The 12,432-nt window shown below is 29.8% G+C and overlaps 1 protein-coding gene across 2 annotated transcripts in view; it reads right to left on the minus strand.

The window, feature by feature from the left end:
• The window catches only part of LOC143248487 (serine/threonine-protein kinase Nek7-like), a 50,761-nt gene that overhangs the window by 37,175 nt on the left and 1,154 nt on the right, over nt 1-12,432 (minus strand). Inside the window, exons 2-3 of one of the 2 annotated variants that reach the window (XM_076496895.1) lie at nt 11,315-11,469; nt 2,813-2,901 (exon numbers count right to left, since the gene is read on the minus strand). In XM_076496895.1, the coding sequence (XP_076353010.1) occupies nt 2,813-2,862 (50 nt within the window). In that variant the 5' untranslated portion in view covers nt 2,863-2,901; nt 11,315-11,469. The remainder of the gene's footprint in view (nt 1-2,812; nt 2,902-11,314; nt 11,470-12,432) is intronic. The other variant, XM_076496894.1, reaches the window with a different exon arrangement.

The raw sequence follows: 12,432 nt of genomic DNA on the forward strand, positions 1-12,432 counted from the left end.
CTTAAATTGTATAACATTCTAATAACTTGACTTTACATACCTTCTATCATATAAATATACCTTCTGTAAAAACAAGGTTAGTATTAAAAAACAAAAGTATATATCTTACATGGTACTTGTTCATGATCTCCTACAGACAACTGCACATTGAAATACAAACTAATATATCACAGGGTTTGAAATTTTCTATTTAAAGCCAGACATCTCTGTTAAAAAATCAAGTTTGACCAGCACTTTCCAATCTATCCCCGGACATCGTGACTGGTGGTCATATTCCTAACATATCGGAAACAAATACATTGTCCCCTCAAAAATAAGTGAGGCAAAAGCTGTGTATGCACACCCCAAAGATTTTGCTTAAAAGTATATTCTATAATGAATGGAAAATAACTTGCAAAATTTAAGATTTAAGATAAGACAAAAAAAAACAAATTTTAAAAGACAGTCGTGAACACTCACAAATGTGCTTTTTAGGTCGCCTTATCTGTGCCGTCCCGGATAGCCACGTGACTACCAAACATTCACGACGATCTGACCATGGCGTCTGATGGAAAAAAAATGGGAAAATCTCACGATCTATTTCAGTTTGGCTTCACAAGCAAGATTAATGACTCAGAAGACAACACTATGGAACCCCGAGTGAAAAAACCCAAGTTTGTTGACCCAAGCCCAAGTGTTATAGCAAAAACTGTTACTGCTAGTACTGGCGCTAAGCCTACTCATCGTTTCCAGGATGAATGGAATATAGGCCGACCATGGCTGGAGTATAATAATACTACTGGACTAATGTTTTGCTCAATTTGTCAGGAATATGACCAAAGTAGTGGAAGGCAGAAGAACACCTTCATAACAGGATCTTCCAACCTGAGAGCAAGTGCTGTTAAGGAGCATGAAAACAGTCGGACCCACAGTCTAAGTTGTCAAGTTAAGAGAGCAAAAGAAACACCTGATTTAACTCCCATGATGAAAGAATTGAGCAAACTTAACCAGACTGAGAAAGACTGTTTGCTTATGCTGTTCAGGACTGCCCTTTATATGGCTTTGAATGCCAAACCATTCAGCAATTTTCAAGAGCTTCTGTTGCTGCAGAAGCACAACTTCAGTATAAACTTAACAGAACATTATGCCAATGACAAACAAGCAGTTATCTTTATGAAGTATATTACAGAAACAATTAGAATTAATGTCAGATCTTGTCTGCACACCTCATTATTCTTTGGCATTATGACTGACATTGAGCAGGAGATAGTCTATGTAAGATACTTGGACAGTGAATGTTACCCAGTAACCCACTTCCTGTGTCTGCAGTCAGTTGAGAAGGCTGATTCTGAACACTTGCTACAGGCACTTAGTTAGAGTAAAGGTTTCTTAATTACCTGGGATGAGAATTTCTGGATTTATCCTGAATTCCTAATTAAGAAAAATTAAAATGGACAATATTTCATGTACATTTGTGTTTTAATTCAGGTTTACATAGTCATTCCCCTATTCCCCCCATTACAGATTCCATCCCAGAAGAAACAGCTAAAGTTGTTCTGTTTATGGCTTGTTAACTAACTTTTTCTCTTTGAAACCTGTGAATTCATGCAACAAAGAGCCATATACTGTTTTAGTGTGTTACAACAAATATAGATATACAAATAAAATATAAGAATAAATCAAGTTACCTCTGATTTATTAGTTAATTTTTAGGGCCAATACTGTAGAAGGTAGGAGCTACTTAAGCAAGATACAATGAAAAGGTTGTACAGACAATATATATCAAAAATGGTAGATGATAGTTAATGCCCAGCATGCAGAAGTTGAAAGTGCTGAAATCATTTATACTTAGATGATGTGACGTTTTTAAACTTCCACCAATACCGACAACAACACCTTAAAGATTCTCACATAAAAATAACTAACATTTTTTACACTGATGATGAAATCATTTAAAATTTCCCAAGCATCTACAATTAAATATTTTTTATGTTAAAAACCAACTCATGATTCATTTTAATCTCTGAAAAGAGGTGTTTTTCTCACAAATGTTTTCCAAGAGTTGCATAACATCTGTCACACATATTATGATGAGAATCTTTACTAACTTAATGGGTAAAACCTAAAGACAAAGAATTTTAAAAAATAATTAGTTTATTTACTTTTAGTAGTCTTGTCAAAATAGAGAAATGCGCAGAACATTGATTGTTTTTTTGAGGTTGTTATAGGTTTCGTACTATGTTGCATATTAAAACATTTTTGTATAAGCATTGAACAAGTCATAACTCAGTCCTAACCTGTTGTAATAGAAGTTATCAATAATACTAACAAAGAAAATATCTTTAAAGAAAGCCAAAACAAACTGAAGATTAGTCTTGTAAAAATAACCAATTTAAATTAAGAAATAAGTGAGCTCATTTATTAATTAATCAACAAATTCCACTAACTCTCCAGTTCTATAAATAATATGATATAAATCACCACTAAAGTGATAGATGGTTATTTACTTCTGGTTGTGTATCCCCTTATGGAGGATCCAGAAACATCTCTTTTTATCGTACTAGATATTATCAGGGTAATTTATTATTTATAATCACAATTTAATTCTAATTGTTTCCTTTCTTGCTATCTAAATTGAAAAGTATCAAAGAGGTTTATCAATTATAAACTCAATATTACACATCTCTATCTAAAACTAAAGACGAACATCCTGTTAAAAAAATTAAATCATTCAAGGACATTGTGTGTATAGTTTTACAGGAACATTAACTTTGAAATTAAGAATAATCAATAAATTTCAACATGCATGACAGAAAAGGACTATGTAACTTACTTCTTCACATTTGGATCTCGGATCTCCACACCATTTCTTACACCCCGCATGGAACAGTGTACTAAAGCAAGTCGAGATGAAGTAGCTTCCTGTATATTGATAATATAGCTTCATCACAGGACCTAAATTTCACTACCATCTTATATGATTTTTTAACTAACTTATGAAAACTACTAATTTGGGTATACTTATAGACATATTGATTACAAGTAATTCTCTCTATATATAAAACTTATTAAACCTTACTCAGAAAACTTGTGAGCAGTTCTGGTCTTTTGAATAAGAAAAGAAACTGATTTATTGGAAATGGTATACATGATAGAAAGCTTATCCTTTAGAAACAGGCTAAGACCTCAACAAAGAATTGTAAGAAGTAATTTTATTGAAGTTTAGAAGATAATATATCTGGAGTATCAGTATAATAAATATCCGTGATTTCTATGTGTTGTATTCTGAGGAAAGCAAGGTGAGTTTAACATTTGGTAGAATATAGTCTTGGTTCAGTGACACATTAAGAGGTGGGGTAAAACATTTACTTTTATCAATATTAGGGTTGCCATGATAACAATTTATTGCCTTTATAACAAACAACTATTTTTAACATAAAGTTTAATTTTCATGTGTTTTTTTTATTCCTTTCAAACATAGTACTATATGTCATTCAATTACCATGCTATACTATATTCAAAACATTTTTCTTCTTCCGTTTAACCAATTTTAGTACTTTAACAATAATCTTCTGTGTTACTACACTTTTTACAGAAACACAACTCGTTAAACTAAAATGACAAAATAATTTCATAACTTATCTTTCAATAAAAATTGATTTTTCTTTAAAGTTTTGAGTTCAGATAACACAATTTTTAAAATTACAGACTTATTCAAATCTATGATTAGCTAAAGTATACATTACTGAAAATATAGTATCTAAAATAATTAACTTTGTATGTAGACCCACAGACAACATGACAAACAGTTGTGTTTTTATATTTACTTTTGGACCATTTTTGAAACCAGCATTATTATCAAGGTTGTAAGAAACTGGTAAATCATAGATAAAAGAATAATTTATATAAACACTTCACTCAGATCTCCTCTAGCACTTCTTTTTACAAGTGAAAACAATTTTAAAAATCTTAAACTCTCCTCATATGGCAACCCATACATCTCAGATACCATTTTAGTAACCCTCCTTTAAATCCTAAGATCTTATCATACTTATCTAATCTTGACACATTACTTATCTGATGTTTTTGTTACACATCCACCTAATGTCTTGACACATTACTTATCTGGTGATGTTTTTGTTACACACCCACCTAATGTCTTGACACATTACTTATCTGGTGATGTTTTTGTTACACACCCACCTAATGTCTTGACACATTACTTATCTGGTGATGTTTTTACACACCCACCTAATGTCTTGACACATTACTTATCTGGTGATGTTTTTGTTACACACCCACCTTGACACATTACTTATCTGGTGATGTTTTTGTTACACACTTATCTAATCTTGACACACTACCTATCTGATATTTTTGTTACACACCCATCTACTATCTTAACACACTATGTATCTGCTATTGTTTTTGTTACACACCCATCTACTGTCTTAACACTACATATCTGATGAAGTTGTTGTTATACACCCATGTACTGTCTTGACACACTACTTATCTGATATTTTTGTTACATACCCAAATACTATCTTGACACACTACTTACCTGCTGTTGTTTTGTTACACAGTTATCTACATAGGGAAGTTATGAAGACAGAAAAAGTAAAGAGCTAAGAATTTTTAACAATTTTTTTCAAACAGAAGTGGCTTAATGAGTTCTATTTGATAAAAAGATGTGTTATGGAAAGTTAGAATGTTCCATCAGGGTTAAGTTTTTAAAATAATTTCCTTCTTTAGTTCAAGCCATTTATTTGTTATTAATATACTTTTATTATAAAAATTATTTTACATTGTTAGTTTAATATATGTATTAATGAGTAACAAACCTCTAAGCTGACCAAACCTTATGAGATATTATTGGGTTTATGGACAAAAGTATCATTATCAACAAGGTTACCTCAAGTCATGAAACAATGTGCACAAGTTTAAACACAAGGATTTAGTTGTAGTGGTTGAATTTCAGGTTGTAAGTACATAACTTGCTTTGATTTAAGGTAATAATTTCTTTCGTTTTTGAAATGATTTGCACATTAAAATATAAATTTTTGAAAGTTACAGGTATTTTCTTCACTGAAAGATCCTTAACTAAGCTAAGGTAGGCTTAATGAGTTTTATAGGCCATGGTAAAATATTCTGATGATTCAAATGTTTAGTTAACAAATTTTGAATATAAACTTTATGTTTATCACATTGAAACAAAATAAATACATTGACTAGCTGGTTACTTAATCATTTCTTTGATATATTTCAATTAAAAGCATTAATGTTACCAGTTATAATAAAACGTGGTTTCATTATCTGGCTATCAATTCATTTAATATATACAAGTACAATGGGGATACATGTATATTTTAAAAACAAACAATGGTAGCAGTATTCTTGTCTCTACATTACTGATTCATTAAGTGGGAAATGTTTTGATTATCTTTGAAAACACTCATGCCAGAAGTTTTTACTAAATATTGTTTTTGCACACAATACTTATTGTCAATGAAAACACTTTTAATGTCTATTTAAATTGGTCACATGTTTACAGAAAATGACATCATCTGTTGATTACATTATGCCATGAAACTAACTGGCCTAAAATGTAGGATAAGAATCATATTAATGGCAGAGAAGAGTTTCCCACATTTTTAATTTATTCACTGTGGATTCAAAAACAGAAGTATGCAAGAGTGTTTCTATCTTTTGTTACCCACAAGTCACTGCTCTATGCAAGAGTGTTTCTGATTTATCTCTTGTCAAGTCACTGTTCAAGAGGCTTCTGGCTGAAAACCAGAATTTCTCATGCGAGATAAACAAAAATCTTTTCAGCGTTTAGTTTCTAACTTTTAAAAACATTTTCTTTTTTACCCCATTACACAGGCGACTAGTACGTCTATATCAGATTTATGGAAATATTAGTGCATAAACATTATTGAAAACAACAAAACTAGTAACGAACTTAATGAGACAAACAACTTGTGTGAATGTTAATTGGTTGAAATCTAAAAGATAACTCTTTATTAAATAAATAGTTGCATTAACTTCCAGGATTCTTTATGAAATGTTGATTTAATTAAAACAATGTGTACTTAGAGTTGATTATCAATAACTCATATTTTATATGATAAATAATCATGCATTTATTGAGACTGACAGTAACTTGAGGTTCTGATAATAGAGAGAAAAGCTGGTGCTTGCTGTGTGCCAATTTTTTTATATGATAAATAATCATGCATTTCTTGAGATGTAACGACTGACAGTAACTTGAGGTTCTGATAATAGAGAGAAAAGCTGGTGCTTGCTGTATGCCAATTTATAATTTTTATAAGCAACTCATACTAAAACATACTAGACAAAAATATAAATTCCTGGATTAGCCTGAAAACACACAAATCAACAAATTAACCAACAGCAAAGTTCAACCAAACGTGTGTGTATTGACTCATAGATAAAAAACAACAAAAATTAAATTCTTGATGTATCAGCACAGGAACCAACCTCAATCATTCTGTGCTTGTTATAGATAAGTTAACAAAATATCAGATTTTTTTTATGAGTCTTAAAGTTTGTTGTTTTGTTCATGCTTTTTTCTTTTTGCATTTTGATCAAAAATGGAAATAATTTTCATTTTAAGATTAAAAATATATTTAGACAAAAAATTTTAAAATTTCATATGTGAAATCCTCATAATGTTCAGAAAGTTTTATCTAACATTTCCTAAGAAAAAACTATATTTTGTGTTATTTTCACCAACATATCTCTATGGGTTCAGTTAATTTGCCTGATCTCATAACTACCTTAAACATTGAGAAATAAATATAAATTATGCTTTTTTTCATTCTAGAATTAATCCAAATTATAATGCAAAAACATGAACGTTTAATCTAAATAGCTTAAATCTTATAACATTAAACATTTATACATACTGACCTTTAAGCTGTGTCTGGCTAACAATACAGAAGTTACAATAACATAGCACACGTATGCTCACGTTACCTTATCCAATAATATCAAACTTTACCAAGTGAACTGTCATGGTTGTGTTTTAGTGGACTAGTATTTTGTAATACACAGTCACATTTCAATTATTATACATTATATATATATATACATTATTACTATTTACAAATAATATCTTAAACTTATTTTACTTTAAACACAGAATAGTAAATAAAGTATAGCAAACAATTTTATCTCTTTGTTATGATCATTGTACTCAGTTGCTGCTTGTTGTAGCTTGCTGGGCCTTAAGAAATTTCTTGTGTGAAGAATGTTTTATATGTATATAGGAGTATCCAAAAAAACCAGAAATTATCATATCAATACCACAGGATTCCACTATAATTTATGTAATAACTAAGCTGTATTTGGATCTAAAAAGATACGAAATTCTGAACAGGATAAAGATTCAATTTACCAGTATGAAGGTTTGTCTCAAAAGAAAGAAATGATGCTGTTATATTTGAAAATGGCTTAAAAATTATTACTAACTGAGCATTCTGAGCTTTCACTTGGTTATTCATATGTCATATACATAAGTTTACACAAAAAAATCATTTTTAAAGATAGAAAGAGGTGAGTGGAACAACTGTGTTTGATTCAGTACATATGTTCTATATGAGCAAACAAAGAGTGGTTGTTGTTTCATATTCTAGCTGGTCAATATTGCTGAGTTTCTAGTTCGTACAAAACAGCCTTTGTATTTTGACATCAAATACATCTATCTGAACTGATGCTACATCCAACATACCATGAAATGCAGAAAAATTGATCTGTAGGTACATTCTTCTTTTCATTTTTGAAAGATATTAAATAATCCATAATATACGAATTTGAATTATGGTCTACAGTTTAATACCAAACTTAATGACATAAATTCATAAATAGGTAGTTCAATAAAATTATGAATGTGGGCCAACAAACATGAAAACGTGGCCTTTCACCCATGACCCATCAGTGATTACCAAGTTAGCAAAGAGAAAAAGTGAATCTGCTTTGATACAAACACACAACAAAACTTCTGTAAAACATCAACTTGATAGCTAAGTTTCTTCTGAAACTTAAGAGCCATTGCTATTAAAATTAATACATAATATAATTGGTATGGATACAAGAACATAACATCTGCAACTAATATTGATATACTGTTATATCATGCAAGAACTATTATCACTAAATTTTATTACATACAAATAAAAATAAACAAACTAAATAGACAAAAAAAACATTTGGTGGCAAGTAATTAAAAACACAAGTTACTGCAAGTCTATGAATATGGATGAAGATGCATACTATTCATATTAATAAAAATTGTAACAAATAAAACTGTAAACTACATATATCTAACTACACAATGTAATTACATGAACAAGGTAGGTTGAAACTTAAGGAAATATTATTTAGGTATACGATTATACAACAATTATTTTTTTTATAAAAAAGTTTTACAAAAATAAGGAATCCATATATCAACAAAATATAACCAGTGGTAATAGTAAAGTGGCAATTTATCAAATAAAAGGTCCCAAAAACAAAAACACAAGAAATAGGTTACAAATGTTAATAAGTATATAAATATTTCACTAACTAAAGAATTAATACACCCTACAAGCATGTAGTCATAAAATCATAAGCAAATGGCAATTTGTATAAAATTCAAGTAAAAAACCTTGCTAGCTATAAAAATACAAAATGAAAAACAAACTGCTTATGAAGCTTAAATGCAAAATTTGCACCTTTCACACACACACAAAAAGCTATGAAACCAAATGAGTTATTAATTGTAACCTTCACATATTCTTCCTGTAACTAACAGTGCAATTTGAGTGTATTCCTACTGTGGACTAAAGCAGAGTCATAATACAGTTGTATCGAATGTTGATCACTGTGGGCATGGTTAAAGGTTTGTGATTTAAAGTGACATGTATATTTGTGTAGTTTAGAGGTATGTATTTTTAAATGTTTATCTTCTAGACCTCTATAATTCACAATTTTCACAACATAGTGGTTACACAGAAATCTACTCTGAATATAAAACTTCTCATTCCCAATATCAGTTAATATAAATTTCACAGCTCTACATTTCACAGACATACTAAAGTTATTTAATCTGCTATTAGAGGGCTGAAATATTCAAGCCACACATTTCGTGGAAGAAAGTAGTGACAATGGATCAATAAGGCTAATGTGATACAGGCCATGTAGACATGAGTATGGTATTTTAAATGTAATGTATGAACTGTTTTATTGTGTTCTATTATTAAAATGACAAGGCATTACCAAACAAAATTTATCAACAGGTGAAGTAGAACTGTTACTGTCAAGTTTCCAAATTTTGCCTATTAAAAATAAGAAAATCCAATATTAATGTCTTGCAAACAGTTTAGTGACCTTACAGTAAGTACTTAGGACCTTTTACCAAAATTTAATAAAGCACATTTTTTTTACATTTTTCTTTACTGTGATTCTACAATAATATTTTTCACTAACATTTTGCAAGTCAGAGGTTTATTGATTAATTTCATACAATGCTATTTGAACAAAGGGAAGAATACACCAAAGTTAAGGCTTTGAAAATACTTTTCTTCTATGTCCAGGATAATGCCTGACCTCCATGATTACCAACTCTTGCTTGAAAACAAACTATGTTTGGATGTTGCATTCCAATTCATAAATAGTTTTTCAAAAATTTAGTATGTTGTTGTAAAAAACTAATTACTTTCATAAAGCATAAGATGCATACTTTGTGATAAATTATGAGACTTGAATGTGGTAATCATACCAAGATGACCTCTAAAATTTCTCTAATTTTTATAAATATCCAAGTTTTTTTTTAATGATGTTTCAACTGTGAGCAATTGCTCTACATTTTTTTTTATGTGTATTGATTTGTCATATTTTTGTTTTGTGTTCAATTTTTTTGTACAAGTATGTATTTTGTATTTTACAATCTTTTCTGAAATTTTTAATCTCTTGTATTCAAATGAAAAATGTGTTTGACAATTGTTTTATTGAAACAGAACCACTTCTAATGAGATACCAATTTTATGCAACAAAGTGTTAATTTTTTTAAAACTGCATAATTTCTCATCTTAAAAAACATAAGCTATAATTACCTACCTAATTAGATTCACATTTGGAAACAAATGCTCTTTTGAAGTAATTTTCCTAACATAATTAAGTTTGCACATTGAAACAAACTTTCAAGATGTCTTCACAAAAAGTAATAAAAAACAAATAAAAAGGTAGACTATATGAAAAATATTTGGGAGAGACATTTTCTGGTGTGACTTTGTCCATGTACCTTTTCTTACTCATTAAGTAACTGATAAGAAAGGCAAAAATGTATGCAGTATCTAGGTTTTAATAAGATTTTCTGGCATGTTTAATATGTTAATGACATTTTCTAACTAGTAAGTTTAGAATGCATTAACTAAAAAAATAATTTTCTAGTCTATTTGAAAATTTAAGAGAATACAGTCCCACTAATTACAGCATTGTTATTATTAGAAATTGTACAAAAAGATGATTGGCATAAAACATCTTTAATTACAACTGGCCAAAAATTTAAGCTCTAGACATGATAAAGTGCTCCATTAGGTTTGCTATTCTGTTGCAAATGGAGATAAGGAATAATGAAATGTTGGTTACAAAAAAAAAGCAAATTTTAGAAGGAATGCAGCATGAATCACTTGATGTGAATTGGGTAGCTGAGTTATTTGTAGGCACCGAACAGATGTGTAACATTTCTAAAGATAAACTTTCAAATATTCAAGATAAACAGATTCCTCATAGATAGAAAATGGTGACTGCAACTTAAAAACAGCTAGCTCACAAAGGATAAAACGAAAGAAAAGCATCACAATTTAATGATGTTTATATTGAGTATGACAGAAGGTTTGTAAGATTACATAATATCAAGAAAGTTAGTGAAACAGGAAATTAGGACATCAAAAGGATGCATGAGAATAGGTTGGCTGAAAATGTAAAAATTAACAGTAAGAATTTCTTTAAATACATTAAGGGTAAACATAATGTTAGAAGGAAGATAGGATCCTTCAGGGATGATAAAGAAAGGCTAGTATCTGATGATTACAAGATGGCTGGGTTATTAAATTTTGCTTTTTCAAGTTTTTACTAATAAAGATTAAGAAATATTCCTCATCTTGAATGGTTTACATGGAAACAAAGTTGAAGAAAATGATCACACAAATTGAAAGTTTGTTAATAAAAAACTGGAAAGTTTAAAAAAGGATAAATCTCGCACATTATACAATATTTTATCAATGGTTTTGAAAAAGGTTAAAGATTGGGTTTGTGAGTCACTTACTACTATTTTTTTGTCAGTCCTTGAATAATGAACAGGTACCAGAGGATTGGAAGTTAGCTAATGTAATTCCTCTCTTCAAGTAAGGTGATAAAAACTGTTCCAGTAATTATACATCCATTAGTCTTAGATTAGTTGCAGGAAAAATTTTGGTACATCTGTTAAAAGATGTTGTAAAAATTATTCAACAAAGTTTAAAATTTTATTGGATAGACAACATCCAATTTCACTAGGAAAATGATTACCTTACAAATCTTTGGACATCCTTTTAAACAATTACTGTTTATGTGGATGAGAATATAACAGTGTAGATTTGGTGTATCTGGAATTTTCAGAAAGCATTTGACAAGGTGTCACATAAAATGCTTATAAAAATTATACGTATTGAGAATAAGTTAGTTAATCGGAGAGAACCAAACAGAGGGTTGTTACAAATGGATTAATGTTACAAGTACCTAAGGGCTCAGTCTTAAGATCTTTGCACCTTTTGATTTATATTAATGACACAGATGAAAGAATGGTCAATAAATTACTTAAATTTGCTGATAAAGGTCTTGTATGTTGCTGGATGTGAAGAGGATGCTTCTGATTTGCAAAAAGGTTTAGATCACAAAGTGACTTGGACAAATAAATGGCATATGGGTTTTAATTATAATAAATGCAAGATACTGCTTGTGGGTTATCATAATTTAAACTACAAGTATAATTTGGATGTGAATAAACCTTAACAGTGTCATGAAAGAAAAGGATATTACTGTACTGGTTGATCAGACTCAATATGCCATTGCTAGTGGTAGGGCAAATAGGAGTTTAGATTGCATCTATGGAAATACCAAATACAAGTCTAGAGGCCTATAATTTCATTGTACAGGTCACTAGTTCGGCCACATTTAGTTTACTGTGTTCAGCCTTAGGCTCCTTAACTTAAGAAAGACATTTAATTGTTGGAATCTTAAAAAAGGAAGATTACTTTGATGGTAACTGAGATGGACACAAGTAGAGGTTAAGATATCTGAAATTGTTTCTTCTTGAAAAATAAAAAATAAAGGGTATCTGAATGAAGTGTTGAAGATTGTTAAGGGATCTGACAGTGTTGATGTATCTTTTTTCATACTTAACAG

This window comes from Tachypleus tridentatus, chromosome 4, assembly GCF_004210375.1.
Source record: "Tachypleus tridentatus isolate NWPU-2018 chromosome 4, ASM421037v1, whole genome shotgun sequence".
Classification (NCBI taxonomy): Eukaryota; Metazoa; Arthropoda; class Merostomata; order Xiphosura; family Limulidae; genus Tachypleus; species Tachypleus tridentatus.